At 41.9% G+C, this 20,632-nt stretch overlaps 1 protein-coding gene across 2 annotated transcripts in view; it reads right to left on the minus strand.

Annotated features, from left to right (window-relative positions):
* Positions 1–20,632, minus strand: part of LOC134948838 (relaxin receptor 1-like) — a 493,409-nt gene that overhangs the window by 49,581 nt on the left and 423,196 nt on the right. For both annotated transcript variants that reach the window (XM_063937087.1, XM_063937086.1), the window contains 2 exons: positions 15,286–15,357; positions 12,058–12,129 (listed from right to left, as the gene is read on the minus strand). In XM_063937087.1, coding sequence (XP_063793157.1) covers positions 12,058–12,129; positions 15,286–15,357 — 144 coding nt within the window. The remainder of the gene's footprint in view (positions 1–12,057; positions 12,130–15,285; positions 15,358–20,632) is intronic.

The raw sequence follows: 20,632 nt of genomic DNA on the forward strand, positions 1-20,632 counted from the left end.
ATTCCTGCAGGCACTGGAGTGCATAACAGTCCTGACACCAGTACTTTCCTGCAGGCACTGGTGTGCATAACATATTCAGCAGCCCAATACTCCTGTTGAAATTTTGTGGGAATATGGAGCATACCCCTCAAAATACGTTGCAACAGGTGGTTGATCAGGTGCAGGTCCTGACTCAAAAATGTAATGATTTGTCTATTAAAATGCACACCTCCCAGGCTGCTGGCGGAGCTCCCGCAGCAGCAGCACCTGCAGGGGTTAAGGAGCCGAAAGTAAATCTCCCGGATCGTTTTTCTGGAGATCGCTCGCAGTTCTTTTGTTTCAAGGAGAGCTGCAAGCTATACTTCCGGCTTAGGCCTCAGTCTTCTGGGTCGGAGATTCAGCGGGTGGGCATAGTGATTTCCTTGCTACAAGGAGACCCACAGGTCTGGGCATATGGGTTGCAGCCTGACTGTCCGTCGCTTAAAAGTGTTGATGCTTTTTTTACGGCACTGGGCATGTTGTATGATGACCCTGACAAGACGGCCTCAGCCGAGGCTCAGATTTCGATCCTTAAGCAAGGGCGAAGGCCAGTTGAGGTTTACTGTACGGAGTTTCGGAGGTTGGCCCATGATACCCAGTGGAATGACCCAGCCCTGAGACACCAGTACCGAAGAGGTCTTTCTAACCAGATAAAGGACCAACTGGTACAACATCCCTTGCCTGATAGCTTGGATCAGCTCATGCAGTTATCCATCCGGGTGGATAGACGGCTGAGAGAGCGTAGGCTTGAAAGGGAGACTGAGATTTCCTTCCTTCCCAAGGGAACCTCAGACTCTGAGGAATTTTCCGAGGAGTCTATGCAGATTGGGGCTACCCGCCTCTCCTCGCGTGAGAAGATGCGGAGGAGACAGCAGGGGTTGTGTTTGTACTGTGGGAATAAAGGTCATGTGGTAGTATCATGCCCAGAAAAGCCGGAAAACTTCAGGGCCTGAGGGTGATGGGAAATATCCTGTCAGGCCAGAAGTCAGAATTTCCCAAGAAGACTTTTATCATTCCGGTGACCTTGAAGATCCTCGGTCAAACTGTCAAGACTGAGGCCTTTGTGAACAGTGGCGCCGACGGGGTTTTTATGGACCGCCAATTCGCCCTGAAACACTCTGTTCCCTTAGTACCCTTGGCATCGGAAATTGAGATTTGTGGGTTAAACGGGGAACCATTATCCCAAGGTAAAATTACCTCTTGCACTAGCCAGATTTCTTTGTTTATTGGAGCCACACACTCTGAAAAATTGTCCTTTTATGTGACTGTCTGTACTTTTGCCCCATTGGTGTTGGGGTTACCCTGGTTAAGGGCCCACAATCCTCAATTTGACTGGGTCTCTGGGGAGATTCTTAGTTGGAGTACTGATTGTTTCAGGAGTTGCTTGAGCCTTCCAGTCAGGTTCTCGCAGCTAAGTTTGCCAGGATTGCCAGGGTGTTATGCAGATTTTGCGGACGTGTTCTCCAAAAAAGTTGCAGAGGTACTACCTCCCCATCGCTCCTATGACTGTGCCATTGATTTGTTGCCAAATGCTAAGCTTCCCAAGAGCAGGTTGTACTCCCTGTCACGTCCTGAGACTCAGGCTATGGCAGAGTACATTCAGGAGAACTTGGCTAAGGGATTTATCAGACCTTCACAGTCTCCAGTTGGGTCGGGGTTCTTCTTCGTGGGTAAAAAGGACGGTTCGTTGCGACCCTGCATCGACTTCAGGGAATTGAACCGTATCACGATTAAAAACTCATACCCACTGCCTCTCATTTCGGTCTTGTTTGACCAGCTTCGTACTGCCACCATTTTTTCTAAGATTGACCTACGCGGTGCGTACAATCTAATCCGAATAAGAGAGGGGGATGAATGGAAGACTGCCTTTAATACCCACTCGGGGCATTATGAATATTTGGTGATGCCTTTTGGGCCCTGTAATGCCCCGGCAGTCTTCCAGGATTTCATGAATGATGTGCTCAGGGAATATTTGGATAGATTCTTAGTTGTATACTTAGATGACATCCTAATCTTCTCCCATTCCCTGGAGGAACATCGGAAGCATGTACGCTTAGTCCTCCAGAAACTCAGAGACCACCGGCTTGGGGCGAAGCTGGAGAAGTGCGAATTTGAAGTTCAGCAAATCGCATTTCTAGGATATATTATCTCCCCAGAAGGTTTCCAAATGGAGGGTTCCAAGGTACAGGCAGTCCTGGATTGGGTGCAGCCCACTAGTTTGAAGGCGCTTCAGCGTTTCCTGGGCTTTGCGAATTTTTATAGACGATTTATCGCTGGATTTTCGTCTATAGTGGCGCCCTTGGTGGCACTCACTAAGAAAGGGGCGGATGTTGCTCACTGGTCTTGTGAGGCTAAAGCGGCTTTTGCCCGTCTCAAAAGGGCATTTGTTTCGGCCAAGGTGCTGCGACACCCAGATCCAGAGCGTCCTTTTGTGGTGGAGGTGGATGCCTCTGAGATGGGTATTGGGGCAGTGCTTTCTCAGATGGGAGTGTCAGATAATCGCCTTCATCCCTGTGCTTACTTTTCCCGTAAATTTTCGCCTGCCGAGATGAATTATGACGTGGGTAACCGGGAATTGTTGGCTATTAAGGATGCACTCGAGGAGTGGAGACACTGGCTTGAGGGGGCTAAGTTTGTGGTCTCAATTCTCACTGACCATAAGAATCTGGCATATTTAGAGTCAGCGAAGCGTCTCAATGCCAGGCAGGCACGATGGGCTTTGTTTTTTGCTCGCTTTAATTTTTTGATAACATATCGCCCTGGGTCAAAAAACATCAAGGCTGATGCGCTCTCGCAGAGTTTTGCTCCAATCCAGGAGACCACCGAGGAGCCGTTGCCCATTGTTTCCCCATCATGTATTAAAGTGGGCATTACCCAGGACCTCTTATCATTAGTCCTTAGAGCACAGGAGCAGGCTCCTCCAGACCTTCCGGTAGGTCTTTTGTTTGTGCCTCCTAGGTTAAGACAGCGAGTGTTCCTGGAATTCCATGCCAAGAAGTCTGCAGGTCACCCGGGTATTGCCAGAACTCGGGAGTTGCTATCTAGGGCGGTGTGGTGGCCCTCGGTGGCTAAGGATGTGGATCAGTGGGTTCGGGCATGTGACATCTGTGCCCGAAATAAGACTCCTAGAGGGGTTCCTGTTGGCCCACTACATCCACTCTCTATCCCATCTAAGCCATGGACCCACATTTCAATGGATTTTGTGGTGGACTTGCCCAAATCCTCGGGGATGACAGCCATCTGGGTTGTCGTTGACAGGTTTTCGAAGATGGCGCACTTCGTTCCACTGGTTGGGCTGCCATCGGCCAGACGCCTGTCTGAATTATTTATGCTGCATGTTGTGCGTCTCCACGGGTTGCCACTTGATGTGGTCTCTGACCGCGGATCCCAGTTTGTGGCCAAATTCTGGAGGGCATTTTGTTCCGATCTCCAGATTTCTGTCAGCTTGTCGTCGGGCTACCATCCGCAGTCTAATGGGCAGACTGAAAGGGTGAACCAGTCCTTGGAGCAGTTCCTCAGGTGTTATGTCTCCAAGTGTCAGACTGACTGGGTTGCTCATCTGTCCATGGCGGAGTTTGCCTATAACAACGCGGCTCACTCTGCTACAGGGATCTCTCCCTTCCTTTGTGTGTATGGGCATCATCCTAAGGCCAATTCTTTTGACCCCCTGGACTCCACGCCTGGTGGTTCCTCTGTGGTTTCGGTCCTTAGAGGTATTTGGCGGAAAGTGAAGAAAGCCCTTGTGTCTGTGTCATTAGTGACCAAAAGGGTTTTTGATAAGCGGAAAAGACCCTGCAGCTTCAAATTAGGAGACTTCGTCTGGTTGTCTACCAAGAATTTGAAGTTGAGACAGCCATCTCATAAGTTAGGCCCCCGGTTCATCGGCCCTTATAAGATCACCAGGGTTATCAATCCGGTGGCATTTCAGTTAGATCTGCCCCGTTCTTTGGGTATCAATAAAACATTTCATTGTTCCCTTTTAAAACGGGCGATTAGTAATCCTTCTTCCAGTGGAAGACCTTCCCCTCTTCTGATACGTGGCCAGAGGGAGTTTGTTGTTGAAAGGATTCTTGACTCCAAGGTGGTTCGGGGTCGGCTGTCATTTTTGGTGCACTGGAAGGGGTATGGCCCGGAGGAGCGGTCGTGGGTGCGCAGTTGTGATCTTCATGCCCCCAGACTGATACGCTCTTTCTTCTCGCAGTTCCCCGATAAACCCGGTGGTAGGGGTTCTTTGACCCCTCGTCAGAGGGGGGGTACTGTTAGGGTCTCCTGCCCTGTGCTGCCACGTCGTCATGGCAACCGGGAGACAAGTGCTAGCGGAGTAACCTGAGCGCAGCTGATACTCCGGTTCGGGTCTTTTGCTGTGCAGTGGTTATAGGCTCTGTGCATGGCAGGGGATCCGGTGCTGGTTTTTGTGCTCACAGTCTGTGAGGTCTGAGTGGGGCGTGGACAGCACCTGCTTTATAAGGCCTCTTTTCAGGGTAAGCAGATGCTGCTGAATCTTTGTTGGTTAGTCAGTTTCTGAAAGTTAGCCAGTACTGTGTAGCTTTGTATTTGTTTGTTGCTTACTGCAAATAGGCCTGGGGATTTGGTATTACACTCTGCCAATCCAGACCTAGCAGTAAGACTGGAGTCAGTCGTTCAGCTTGCTGGGGTTCTGTTACTACTCTGTGAACTTAGCAAGTTTGCGGCTGTATTCTAAGACTTGCCTGTCTAATCCTGTCTCACTGTGCTAGGTGTCAGGGGTCAGTTTAGTGGCAGTAAACCGAACCTGTGCACTGCAAGTGAGAATTAGGATTGTGGAGAATCTCCTTGTGTCTATCATTCCATCTCTGACCAAGGAGTTTACTGCCACACCCGTTGGTAACCCTTTAGGGTTTTGCTGTTGCCCTTAGCAACAGCATTTCGGGTTTTCTATGTATTAAAAACACAACATCTTGCTTTTCACATCTGAGCAGTTCTAATACAAGGGAGATACCCTGTTCCTTAGCCTCTGGGCTTCTCTGTTCACGTTGTGTGTATTTTGTTACCCTTCCACCTTCTGTGTACGTTATGTCATATTCCCTAGTCTGTCTGTGAGTCCATGTGTTTTGCATAACAGTTCAAACACCAGTACATTCCTGCAGGCACTGGAGTGCATAACAGTCCTGACACCAGTACTTTCCTGCAGGCACTGGTGTGCATAACAGGTTTTAGTTCTTTGCGGTAAAAATATTTCATTTTCTTAAATGTATTTAATGCATGAATATTGTGTAATGAAAGACTTTGATAAATTGAGACTGCTACTCTGAAGATAGTGACAATTCTGTTTCTTGAAATAATTCTACTGTATATACCCTTTTTTGTTTGTGTGTTTTGGTGGTTAGGTACCTCAAATATGATTAAATAGGTTTAATAATAATCCATATAAATTAAGTTAAAGTATGTTGTAAAGAATTAGAAATGCATTCAGTACCTGCATGTGCTTCAGTGCATTATAGAAGATGCATTAAATGGGTATAAATGTATGCTACAGTAGCTGCTAATAAGCTGCGTGGTACCAATGTACAGTATAAGCACCTTGTCTGCTGGATAGAAGTGTGGTAGATGGGGTAACTGCTGTATGGTGACCAGAAAGCAGTGGTGCAAGTATGCAGGTACGCTCGGGTACGGAGTACCCTTAAGAATTTGGCAGCAGGTATGCAGTGCTTCACACTGCACACTTTGCACCTGTGACTGCCATTACCGCAATTATATAATACGCTGCTGAGCAACAAGATCATGGTGTTCAGCAGCAAGACGGCGCCTCCCACTTTGTCAGGGCTACAGGAAATGCGACGGTGACGTCTATTGTAATGTGGACACTACTATATATGTCTATTGTTATGGGGCATTACTATATAATTCTATAGTAATGTGGGACACTACTATATTTGTCTATTATTATGGGGCATTACTATATAATTATATAGTAATGTGGACACTACTATATATGTCTATTATTATGGGGCATTACAAAATAATTCTATTGTAATTTGGACACTACTATATATGTCTATTATTATGGGGCATTACTATATAATTCTATTGTAATGTGGGACACTACTACATATGGCTATTATTATGGGGCATCACTATATAATTCTATTGTAATGTGGACACTACTATATATGTTTATTATTATGGTGGCATTACTATATAATTCGATTGTAATGTGGGCACTACTATATATGGCTAATATTATGGGGCATTATTATATAATTCTATTGTAATGTGGGACACTACTATATATGGCTATTATTATGGGGCATTACTATATAATTCGATTGTAATGTGGAACACTATATATGGCTATTCTTATGGGGCATTACTATATAATTCTATTGTAATGTGGACACTACCATATATGTCTATTATTATGGGGCATTACTATATAATTATATAGTAATGTGGACACTACTATATATGTTTATTATTATGGGGCATTACTATATAATTCTATGGTAATGTGGGACACTACTATATATGGCTAATATTATGGGGCATTACTATATAATTCTATTGTAATGTGGACACTACCATATATGTCTATTATTATGGGGCATTACTATATAATTCTATTGTAATGTGGGTCACTACTATATATGGCTATTATTATGGGGCATTAATATATAATTCTATTGTAATGTGGGACACTACTATATATGACTATTATTATGGGGCATTACTATATAATTCTAATGTAAAATAGACACTACTATATATGTCTATTATTATGGGGCATTACTATATAATTCTAGTATAATGTGGGACACTACTATATATGTCTATTATTATGGGGCATTACTATATAATTCTATTGTAAAATAGACACTACTATATATGTCTATTATTATGGGGCATTACTATATAATTCTAGTGTAATGTGGACACTACTATATATGGCTATTATTATGGGGCATTACTATATAATTCTATTGTAATGTGGACACTACTATATATGTCTATTATTATGGGGCATTACTATATATTTCTATTGTAATGTGGGACACTACTATATATGGCTATTATTATGGGGCATTACTATATAATTCTATTGTAATTTGGACACTACTATATATGTCCATTATTATGGGTTATTACTATATAATTCTATTGTAATTTGGACACTACTATATATGGCTATTATTATGGGGCATCACTATATAATTCTATTGTAATGTGGACACTACTATATATGTTTATTATTATGGTGGCATTACTATATAATTCGATTGTAATGTGGACACTACTATATATGGCTAATATTATGGGGCATTACTATATAATTCTATTGTAATGTGGGACACTACTATATATGGCTATTATTATGGGGCATTACTATATAATTCTATTGTAATATGGGACACTACTATATATGGCTATTCTTATGGGGCATTACTATATAATTCTATTGTAATGTGGACACTACCATATATGTCTATTATTATGGGGCATTACTATATAATTATATAGTAATGTGGACACTACTATATATGTTTATTATTATGGGGCATTACTATATAATTCTATGGTAATGTGGGATACTACTATATATGGCTAATATTATGGGGCATTACTATATAATTCTATTGTAATGTGGACACTACCATATATGTCTATTATTATGGGGCATTACTATATAATTCTATTGTAATGTGGGACACTACTATATATGGCTATTATTATGGGGCATTAATATATAATTCTATTGTAATGTGGGACACTACTATATATGACTATTATTATGGGGCATTACTATATAATTCTAATGTAAAATAGACACTACTATATATGTCTATTATTATGGGGCATTACTATATAATTCTAGTGTAATGTGGGACACTACTATATATGTCTATTATTATGGGGCATTACTATATAATTCTATTGTAAAATAGACACTACTATATATGTCTATTATTATGGGGTATTACTATATAATTCTATTGCAATGTGGACACTACTATATATGTCTATTATTACTGGGCATTACTATATAATTCTATTGTAATATGGGACACAACTATATATGGCTATTATTATGGGGCATTACTATATAATTCTATTGTAATGTGGACACTACTATATGTCTATTATTATGGGGCATTACTATATATTTCTATTGTAATGTGGGACACTACTATATATGGCTATTATTATGGGGCATTACTATATAATTCTATTGTAATTTGGACACTACTATATATGTCTATTATTATGGGTTATTACTATATAATTCTATTGTAATTTGGACACTACTATATATGGCTATTATTATGGGGCATCACTATATAATTCTATTGTAATGTGGACACTACTATATATGTTTATTATTATGGTGGCATTACTATATAATTCTATTGTAATGTGGACACTACCATATATGTCTATTATTATGGGGCATTACTATATATTTCTATTGTAATGTGGGACACTACTATATATGGCTATTATTATGGGGCATTACTATATAATTCTATTGTAATTTGGACACTACTATATATGTCTATTATTATGGGTTATTACTATATAATTCGATTGTAATGTGGACACTACTATATATGGCTAATATTATGGGGCATTACTATATAATTCTATTGTAATGTGGGACACTACTATATATGGCTATTATTATGGGGCATTACTATATAATTCTATTGTAATATGGGACACTACTATATATGGCTATTATTATGGGGCATTGCTATAAAATTCTATTGTAATGTGGACACTACCATATATGTCTATTATTATGGGGCATTACTATATAATTATATAGTAATGTGGACACTACTATATATGGCTAATATTATGGGGCATTACTATATAATTCTATTGTAATGTGGACACTACCATATATGTCTATTATTATGGGGCATTACTATATAATTCTATTGTAATGTGGGACACTACTATATATGGCTATTATTATGGGGCATTACTATATAATTCTATTGTAAAATAGAAACTACTATATATGTCTATTATTATGGGGGCATTACTATATAATTCTAGTGTAATGTGGGACACTACTATATATGTCTATTATTATGGGGTATTACTATATAATTCTATTATAATGTGGGACACTACTATATATGGCTATTATTATGGGGCATTACTGTATATTTCTATTGTAATGTGGGACACTACTATATATGGCTATTATTATGGGGCATTACTATATAATTCTATTGTAATGTGGGACACTACTATATATGTCTATTATTATGGGGCATTACTATATAATTCTATTGTAATGTGGACACTACTATATATGTCTATTATTATACGGCATTACTATATAATTCTATTGTAATGTGGACACTGCTATATATGTCTATTATTATGGGGCATTACTATATAATTCTATTGTAATTTGGACACTACTATATATGTCTATTATTATGGGTTATTACTATATAATTCTATTGTAATTTGGACACTACTATATATGGCTATTATTATGGGGCATCACTATATAATTCTATTGTAATGTGGACACTACTATATATGTTTATTATTATGGTGGCATTACTATATAATTCGATTGTAATGTGGACACTACTATATATGGCTAATATTATGGGGCATTACTATATAATTCTATTGTAATGTGGGACACTACTATATATGGCTATTATTATGGGGCATTACTATATAATTCTATTGTAATATGGGACACTACTATATATGGCTATTATTATGGGGCATTGCTATAAAATTCTATTGTAATGTGGACACTACTATATATGTCTATTATTACTGGGCATTACTATATAATTCTATTGTAATATGGGACACAACTATATATGGCTATTATTATGGGGCATTACTATATAATTCTATTGTAATGTGGACACTACTATATATGTCTATTATTATGGGGCATTACTATATATTTCTATTGTAATGTGGGACACTACTATATATGGCTATTATTATGGGGCATCACTATATAATTCTATTGTAATGTGGACACTACTATATATGTTTATTATTATGGTGGCATTATTATATAATTCGATTGTAATGTGGACACTACTATATATGGCTAATATTATGGGGCATTACTATATAATTCTATTGTAATGTGGGACACTACTATATATGGCTATTATTATGGGGCATTACTATATAATTCTATTGTAATATGGGACACTACTATATATGGCTATTATTATGGGGCATTGCTATAAAATTCTATTGTAATGTGGACACTACTATATATGTCTATTATTACTGGGCATTACTATATAATTCTATTGTAATTTGGACACTACTATATATGTCTATTATTATGGGTTATTACTATATAATTCTATTGTAATGTGGACACTACTATATATGTCTATTATTATGGGGGCATTACTATATAATTCTATTGTAATGTGGACACTACTATATATTTCTATTATTATGGGGCATTACTATGTATTTCTATTGTAATGTGGGACACTACTATATATGTCTGTTATTATGGGGCATTACTATATATCTAATTCTATTGTAAAGTGGACACTACTATATATGTCTATTATTATGGGGCATTACTGTATAATTCTATTGTAATGTGGACACTACTATATATGGGTATTATTATGGGACACTACTATATATGGCTATTATTATGGGGCATCACTATATAATTCTATTGTAATTTGGACACTACTATATATGGCTATTATTATGGGGCATCACTATATAATTCTATTGTAATGTGGACACTACTATATATGGCTAATATTATGGGGCATTACTATATAAATCTATTGTAATGTGGGACACTACTATATATGGCTATTATTATGGGGCATTACTATATAATTCTATTGTAATATGGGACACTACTATATATGGCTATTATTATGGGGCATTACTATATAATTCTATTGTAATGTGGGACACTACTATATATGGCTATTATTATGGGGCATTACTATATAATGTGGACACTACTATATATGTCTATTATTATGGGGGCATTACTATATAATTCTATTGTAATGTGGACACTACTATATATGTCTATTATTATGGGGGTATTACTATATAATTCTATTGTAATGTGGGCCACTACTATATATGTCTATTATTATGGGGTATTACTATATAATTCTATTGTAATGTGGGACACTACTATATATGGCTATTATTATGGGGCATTACTGTATATTTCTATTGTAATGTGGGACACTACTATATATGGCTATTATTATGGGGCATTACTATATAATTCTATTGTAATGTGGGACACTACTATATATGTCTATTATTATGGGGCATTACTATATAATTCTATTGTAATGTGGACACTACTATATATGTCTATTATTATACGGCATTACTATATAATTCTATTGTAATGTGGACAATGCTATATATGTCTATTATTATGGGGCATTACTATATAATTCTATTGTAATGTGGGACACTACTGTAAATACCCAATCACTTTACATTCAGGTTTAAGGGGCAGATTCATTATGAAAAATTTTTTGAAATGAGAATTTTTAATTTTCATTGCAATCTCTAACAATTTTTTCATGATTCATCATGGCCCCATCATAAAATTATCACTCCTGAAAAACTGGACTTTTTGCGAACTCAGTTTTTCGAGAAGTGATAATTTTCCCCTCTGGCTGCCCGGCTACAGAATGGAGCACTGTAGTCGTGGTACTTTAGTATGGGGAGTGTAGAAATTGTGACAAATAAAGGATACTACATATAATAATACATATTGTTTAGGTTTAGTCCCAATTTATTATGCATTTGTTGCCTGTACACAATGGAGGTCCAGCCACAATTCATGGTAATAATGCCAGCCAATTCACTCGGAAGCAGTACTGAGACGCTTAAGGTATTTTCATGAGGAATGAGAATGACCAATATGAGAAAAGAGATCCTAGTGAAATGATAACCATTTGTTTAATATCTTTATAATTTGAGATCTCAATAATTCAAGTAGATGTCCAGCCAATGTGAGCTTCAATTGTATAACAATGAATATGTACTTACATGTGTGACAGGTTTACCAGACTAGAAAACATGCGATTATGAATGTTGGGAATCTCTATATCCTCCATGATTCTAGAAGCAAGAAAAATTAACTGTGTGAAAGAAATGTTGAGAGATGTTTACATCTCGTGTATTTTATACATAACTCATTATGGATTGGGTACGAAATCCCAGCAGTCGGGATCACGACAGTCAGAAGAACAACAGCAGAATCCTGATGGATCCTGGTAAATATTTTCACCATAACCTTAAGCCTAACCCTAACCCTAGCCTCCCCTCCCACATCCAAGCCCTAATTTTTTCCTCCAGCAGCCTAATCCTAACCGGTTATGGGTTAATGGGTCAACAGTCATAAGATTGACACCAAACGGTCAACATGCACAAAGTCGACATGGTGAAAAGGTCGCCAGAGTCAAAAGGTTGACACAGAAATGGTCGTCAAATGAAAAGGTTGACATGAGGTTTTTATTTTTGTGTTAAATTTTACCTTTGTTACGGGTTGCAACCGCAGATTGCAGTCTGTTCATGTTCTGATGCTATAATCTGTTTCTATTGGATCAGTTTGCCATGTTTTCCTGCATTCTCAGTGCATTTCATATTCCTGCAGGTTCCCAGCTTCAGCTGCAGTATAGTTAGGAGTTTTGTCTGTGTGTGTAGCTGAACAGATACATTCAGTCTCCTCAGCGGAGGGCATAGTTTTCCTGGCTGCTCTGATTGGCAATTGCTCCTAATATTACCCAGCCTGCCCTGAATCTTATGCTGGTTATAGCTTCTGCCTTCCTATTCTAGCCGTGTTCTTGTCTTGAAACATGAGGATACCTTGTCTGTTAGTTTACTCTTAGCTTCCCTGAGTTTTGGGCCTAATTCAGTAAGGATAGCAAATTCTGCTAATTAGCAGAATTTGCTATCCTTTTCCTAGCATGCTGGGGGCTGCCCATCACTGGGCAAGGCCGCCCAGCATGCTGACCGGGGCCTCCTCCCTTGGATAAAGCAGAAATTGCGATCGTCTTGCAATTTCTACTTCATCAAAGAAATTAGTGATGGCTCCTGCTGGCGCAGCTTAGCTGTGCCCGCAGGAGCCCCGCCGCCGCGTTCATGATGGCTGTGGCTGCGTGTGATGTCACGCAGCTGCCGTAATCATGCCCCCGACACGGCCCCATTTGGCCGCCTCTGCCACCGTTCGCGCCACCCCGCCCCTGCAACGCTCCATCTCCTCCCTGGAAACGGAGCGTTGCCCGCCCCGCGATCACCTCTGCATGATTGACAGGCAAAGGCGATCGCATTTTCTGTGCCCCCCCCCCGCAGAAAGTGCAGGCGCATGCGCAGGAATGGCGCTGCACATGCGCCCGCGGGGCCATCGTAAAAATTCCGGTTGGATCACAATTTGCGAACCAGCCTGAATTAGCCCCTTTATCCATGTCATTACCTGCTGTATCCAGAGCTTCCCCTCTGAACAGCTACCTGCAAAATACCACCAAGCAGTGTGTTTGGAGCCTCAGCCTGTAGTCTCAGCTACTTCTATAGCAGCACCTGGAGCTTACCCTCTGAACAGCTACCTGCAGTGTTTTCACAAGCTCCAGGTTGTCTATCTGTATGTGAGCTGCTCCCAAATTCAGCATCTGGACTCTAAGTACAAACCCTGTCCCTCCAGTCTTGTCTAGTTTTAGCCTGCGTGTGTTTGTCTGTAGCATCACTTCCAGTCCTTCAGTTATTGCTCACCAGCTTCCAGAAGTAGTCCCTGGACTTTGTGTTAGTACCCTTGTCAGTGCTACCTTATCCAGTCCTGTTTCTGTTGTGTGTTCGTACTTCTGTTATTCACCAGTACCTGCCAATCGAGTTTTGTCTAGTACTTGTCCACTGTATGCCCATGTGTTTAGCCTCAACCCAATCCATGCCAGGTGGGTGTCTACTCCAGGATATTTTCCTTGCATTTGCCCAGTCTTCAAGAGTTTCCTTGTCCACATTAAGACCTGGTGGCATCTGAATACTGGGTGGACATAATCCACCTGGGAAAAGCGGCTGCTAAAGGCGAAGCTTTAATACGCAGGTGACTAAAGGATTGCTGGGCTTACGTAACAACCTTACAGCACGTGGAACTGCAATTAGTGTAATGCATCCGCTCGCCATGCTTCGGGCAAGATGCATTGCTGCACATGGATGGTACAGTATGATAAAGTTGATTTAAAAAAACCCACTCATGTTGATCATGGTCATGTTGACCATTTGAATCTTTCAACCTTTTGACCATGTCAACCAAATGCATGTCGACCATTTGTTGTTAACCTATTGGCTGTAGACCTTTTGACTGTTGACCTATGAACCGGGTACCATCCTAACCTCCCCCCAGCCATAGCCTGACCATAACCATCCCCTACTGCAGCCCAACCCTAACCGCCACCCGCCACAGCCTAACCCTAACCTCAGTCACCCCCACAGCCTAACCCTAAACCTCCCCCTAGTGCCTAACCCTCCCCCTAGTGCCTAACCGTAACCCACAGCCCTGAATTTACCTCCAGGATCCGTCTGACATTCAGAATCACAACTGCCGGGATTCTGACCGCATCCCATCGTTATGTCATATTATATAGACTGTAGGTCAGTATTTGTGATGAAACCCACCTGGACATGTCTAACATGTTGGTATGAAAGGGTTAAATAAAAACAAAACCAGCTGGTTAAACCCAAAGTTCTGCCACCACTAATATTTTGTCCAAGAGTTGACAATCTAAAAAAACCTTTTATTACTCTCTGCATAATCCCAATCTGGCATCAAACTAATCTATTCAGAGTTACTGTAAAAAACAAAGAAATTCTCCCTGCCTGTATTGTAACATTATACAAACCTAACAAATATTTTTTAAGAACAAAGTATTATTGAATGCATTTTAATATGACGGACACAATGCTTATTATTGAAAAAATAAATGCGATGATGAATGTACTACTGTTTTTTGTTGCAGATATTTTTTTTTAAGGGGGGGGGGGGGGAGTTTATAATTTGATGTCCATAGAAGTATAAATGCCGTGCAGGTGTAGGACTTGATAGTGATGATAATCTGAGAATGTTTGCTCTGGAAACATCTACATATAAAATATTTTTCATGTTGCATGTATCATTATGGTACATGTAGCTCGATATTAATCCATGGATATTTAAGTGTACAGGGGTGTTCTCCATAATCTCTGGAGATTTATCATTAATGTATCATGTGAAGCCAAAGTACTTACAGAGACTGCAGGTTGGTCAAAAAATCAAACTGGTTGTGTAGGATGTGGTTCAGGGGGTTGGAGGAAATATTCCTAAAAAAAGAAAAAGAAAACACCATTAAAAAGTAAATTCATCTATATTTTACAGTTTGTTTTCACAGTTTTAGCTGTTCAAATGGAGTGTTCCAAATGAAAGCTAGGTAGAAGTAGTGTTATACCAGTATTTTGGGATAAATTCATGTGTTCATGTAATTAAAATGAGAAATGTGCAGTGAAGGTGTTTCAGGCTAAGATACATCAACTTTTTTCCATTATGGGACCAAGGGTAGAATAAATTATATTGGAATAAATTTGAAGGGGCAAAAATATCTCTTCTTCTCTTTTCTCATTTCTCACTTTTTTTTTTATTTCTTTTGTACTGTGATTACAAACTAATTTAGTAATACAATGGTTTACCTGGTGCGAGGGCCAGCTCTTATCTGTCCAAAAGCCCCAGTGAGAGCGAAAAGTCAATGTTATACTTCTGTTATAAATGTAAACAGTATTTGTCAGACTATTGGCAACCAAATACATTACAATACAGGGGCCGATTTACAAGGGGATGTGTTTGGCATCCTGGCGATTGGGATGCTGGATTCCTGACACCTCTTCAGAGACCGGCGCCAGGACACTGATAGGTGAGTATCGGGGTGGAGGTTTGGGTTAGGCACTGGGGAGGAGGGGGTAGCCGTAGCCATCACCCCTGGATGGTTAGCCATAGCCGACACCCCTGGGGAGTTAGCCATTGCCGACACACCCGGAGGGATAGGGGAGGGGTAAAATACTTACCCCCATCTGCTGTTGGGATTCTCAATGTTGGGGTGCCATGCTCGGTCATGTGATCACCGGCATCCCGTCCGCCGGCATTTCATAACCAACCCTTTACAGGCACACGCATTAGTTCTTCGTAATGTAAGCTGTCATGAATTTGATTGGCTTTCTGTCTATAATCCAGTAACTGGGCTCTCTCTATATAGGTGACCCTGTCTCTATGATCTCTGATCTGGAACCCCTGCTTATAAAGTTTTTCAAAGGGAGATTCAGGACTGCTTAAGCAAGAAGTCTGGAGATATTAATTGATAAAGAAATTAAAAGAAATTGCTAATATGTTTAAATCTGAGTCCAAGATTTGTGGCTCATTATCATGGGGTGTATGTACTAAACCTTGGAGAGAAATAAAGTGGAGAGAGATGAAGGTCTATGGTCCAAATGTATTAAGCCTTAAAAAGTGATAAGGTGAAGACGGATAAAGAGTTATAATGCACCAGCCAACCTGCTCCTAACTGTCATTTTCCATACACATCCTGTAATATGGCAGTTAGGAAGATGATTGGCTGGTCATTTATCACACTTTTGCCCTCATTCCGAGTTGATCACTAGCTGCCGTTGTTCGCTGCGTAGAGATCAGTTAAAAAAATGGCAAAACTGCGCATGCGTATGCACCGCAATGCGCACGCACGGTGTACGGGTACAAAGAGCATCGTGGTTTTCCACAGGTTCTAGCGACGCTTTCAGTCACACAGCCGATCGCAAGGAGATTGACAGAAAGTGGGAGTTTCTGGGTGTCAATTGACCGTTTTCTGGGAGTGTTTGGAAAAACGCAGGCATGGCCGGGCGTTTGCTGGGCGGGTATCTGACGTCATTACCGTATCATTCGTTGCAGCAATCATCGCACAGAATAATAAGATTTTACTCACCGGTAAATCTATTTCTCGTAGTCCGTAGTGGATGCTGGGACTCCGTAAGGACCATGGGGATTAGCGGCTCCGCAGGAGACTGGGCACAACTAAAGAAAGCTTTAGGACTACCTGGTGTGCACTGGCTCCTCCCACTAAGACCCTCCTCCAGACCTCAGTTAGGATACTGTGCCCGGAAGAGCTGACACAATAAGGAAGGATTTTGAATCCCGGGTAAGACTCATACCAGCCACACCAATCACACCGTATAACTCGTGATACTATACCCAGTTAACAGTATGATAACAACTGAGCCTCTCAACAGATGGCTCAACAATAACCCTTTAGTTAGGCAATAACTATATACAAGTATTGCAGACAATCCGCACTTGGGATGGGCGCCCAGCATCCACTACGGACTACGAGAAATAGATTTACCGGTGAGTAAAATCTTATTTTCTCGAACGTCCTAAGTGGATGCTGGGACTCCGTAAGGACCATGGGGATTATACCAAAGCTCCCAAACGGGCGGGAGAGTGCGGATGACTCTGCAGCACCGAATGAGCAAACTCTAGGTCCTCCTCAGCCAGGGTATCAAACTTGTAGACTCTTGCAAGAGTGTTTTAACCCGACCAAGTAACAGCTCGGCAAATTTGTAAAGCCGAGACCCCTCGGGCAGCCGCCCAAGAAGAGCCCACTTTCCTCGTGGAATGGGCTTTCACAGATTTAGGGTGCGGCATTCCAGCCGCAGAATGTGCAAGTTGAATCGTGCTACAGATCCAGCGAGCAATAGTCTGCTTAGAAGCAGGAGCACCCAGCTTGTTGGGTGCATACAGGATAAATAGCGAGTCAGTTTTCCTGACTCCAGCCGTCCTGGAAACATATACTTTTCAGGGCCCTGACTACGTCCAGAAAACTTGGAATCCTCCAAGTCCCAAGTAGCCGCAGGCACCACAATAGGTTGGTTCACATGAAAAACTGATACCACCTTAGGAAGGAATTGGGAACGAGTCCTCAATTCCGCCTTATCCATATAGAATACAGATAAGGGCATTTGTATGACAAAGCCGCCAATTCTGATACACGCCTGGCCGACGCCACGGCCCACAGCATGACCACTTTCCACGTGAGGTATTGTAGCTCCACGGATTTAAGTGGCTCAACTCAATGCGACTTCAGGAAATCCAACACTACGTTGAGATCCCACGGTGCCACTGGAGGCACAAACGGGGGTTGACTATTCAGCACTCCCTTAACAAAAGTCTGAACTTCAGGCAGTGAAGCCAGTTCTATTTTGGAAGAAAATTGATAGAGCCGAAATCTGGACCTTAATGGAACCCAATTTTAGGCCCATAGTCACCTCTGACTTGTAGGAAGTGCAGAAAACGACCTAGCTGAAATTCCTCCTTTGGGGCCATACTGGCCTCACAGCACGCAACATATTTCCGCCATATGCGGTGATAATGGTTTGCATTCACTTCTTTCCTAGCTTTAAATAGCGTAGGGATAACTTCCTCCGGAATGTCCTTTTCCTTCAGGATCCGGCGTTCAACCGCCATGCCGTCAAACGCAGCCGCGGTACGTCTTGGAACAGACAGGCCCCCTGCTGCAGCAGGTCCTGTCTGAGCGGCAGAGGCCATGGGTCCTCTGAGATCATTTCTTGGAGTTCTGGGTACCAAGCTCTTCTTGGCCACCCGGAACAATGAGTATAGTTCTTACTCCTCTCCTTCTTATTATTCTCATTACCCTGGGTATGAGAGGCAGAGAAGGGAACACATACACCGACTGGTACACCCACGGTGTTACCAGAGCGTCCACAGCTATCGCCTGAGCGTCCCTTGACCTGGCGCAATATCTTTGTAGCTTTTTGTTGAGGCGGGACGCCATCCTGTCCACCTGCGGCCTTTCCCCACGGTGTACAATCATTTGGAAGACTTCTGGATGAAGTCCCCACTCTCTCGGGTGGAGGTCGTGTCTGCTGAGAAAGTCTGCTTCTCAGTTGTCCACTCCGGGAATGAACACTGCTGACAGTGCTGACACATGATTTTCCGCCCATCGGAGAATCCTTGTGGCTTCTGCCATCGCCATCCTGATTCTTGTGCCGCCCTGTCGGTTTACATGAGCGACCGCCGTGATGTTGTCTGACTGGATCAGCACCGGCCGGTGTTGAAGCAGGGGTCTAGCCTGACTTAGGGCATTGTAAATGGCCCAAAGTTCCAGAACATTTATGCGTAGGGAAGTCTCCTGACTTTTCCATAGGCCTTGGAAGTTTCTTCCCTGTGTGACTGCCCCCCAGCCTTGACAGCTGGCATCCGTGGTCACCAGGACCCAGTCCTGTATGCCGAAACTGCGGCCCCCTAGAAGATGTGCAGTCACCACCACAGCGACACCCTGGCCCTTGGAGACAGGGTTATCCGCCGATGCATCTGAGAATGTGACCCGGACCACTTGTCCAACAGATCCCACTGGAAGATCCTTGCATGGGACTTGGCGAATGGAAATTCTTCGTAAGAAGCTACCATCTTTCCCAAGGCTCGCGTGCATAGATGCACCGATACCTGTATTTGTATTAGGAGGTCTCCGTCTAGAGACGCCAACTCCTTGGACTTCTCCTCCGGGAGAAACCCTTTTTATCCTGTTCTGTGTCCAGAACCATACCCAGGAACAGTAGACGCGTCGTAGGAACCAGCTGTGACTTTGTAATATTCAGAATCCAGCCGTGCTGTTGTAGCACTTCCCGAGATAGTGCTACTCCGACGAACAACTGCTCCCTGGACCTCGCCTTTATAAGGAGATCGTCCAAGTACGGGATAAGTACTTCGGCCATTACCTTGGTAAATACCCTCGGTGCCGGGGACAGACCAACGGCAACGTCTGGAATTGGTAATGACAATCCTGTACCACAATTTTGAGGTACACCTGGTGACGAGGGTAAATAGGGACATGCAGGTAAGTATCCTTGATGTCCAGTGATACCCTGAAATTTTCCAGGCTTGCAATAATCGCCCTGAGCGATTCCATTTTGAACTTGAACCTTCGTATATAAGTGTTCAAGGATTTCAATTTTAGAATGGGTCTCACCGAACCGTCTGGTTTCGGTACCACAACATTTTGGAATAGTAACCGTGGCCTTGTTGAAAGAGGGGTACCTTGATTTCACCTGCTGGAAGTACAGCTTGTGAATTGCCGCCAGTACTACCTTTCTCCGAGGGCAGCAGGCAAGGCTGATGTGAGGCAACGGCGAGGGGGAGTCGTCTCGAAGTCCAGCCTGTATCCCTGTGATACTACTTGCAGAACCTAGGGATCCACCTGTGGGCAAGCCCACTGATCCCTGCAGTTCCCGAGACGCGCCCCCACCGCACCTGTCTCCACCTGTGGAGCCCCAGCGTCATGCGGTGGACTCAGAGGAAGCGAGGGAAGATATTTGATCCTGGAACTGGCTGACTGGTGCAGCTTTTTCCTTCTTTCCTTGTCTCTGTGCAGAAAGGAAGCGCCTTTGACCCGCTTGCTTTTCTGGAGCCGAAAGGACTGTACCTGAAAATACGGTGCTTTCTTTAGGCTTTTGTGAGGAAACCTGAGGTAAAAAATTTTCTTCCCAGCTGTTGCTGTGGATACGAGGTCCCAGAGACCATCCCCAAACAATTCCTCACCCT

This window comes from Pseudophryne corroboree, chromosome 8 (assembly GCF_028390025.1).
Source record: "Pseudophryne corroboree isolate aPseCor3 chromosome 8, aPseCor3.hap2, whole genome shotgun sequence".
NCBI lineage: Eukaryota > Metazoa > Chordata > Amphibia > Anura > Myobatrachidae > Pseudophryne > Pseudophryne corroboree.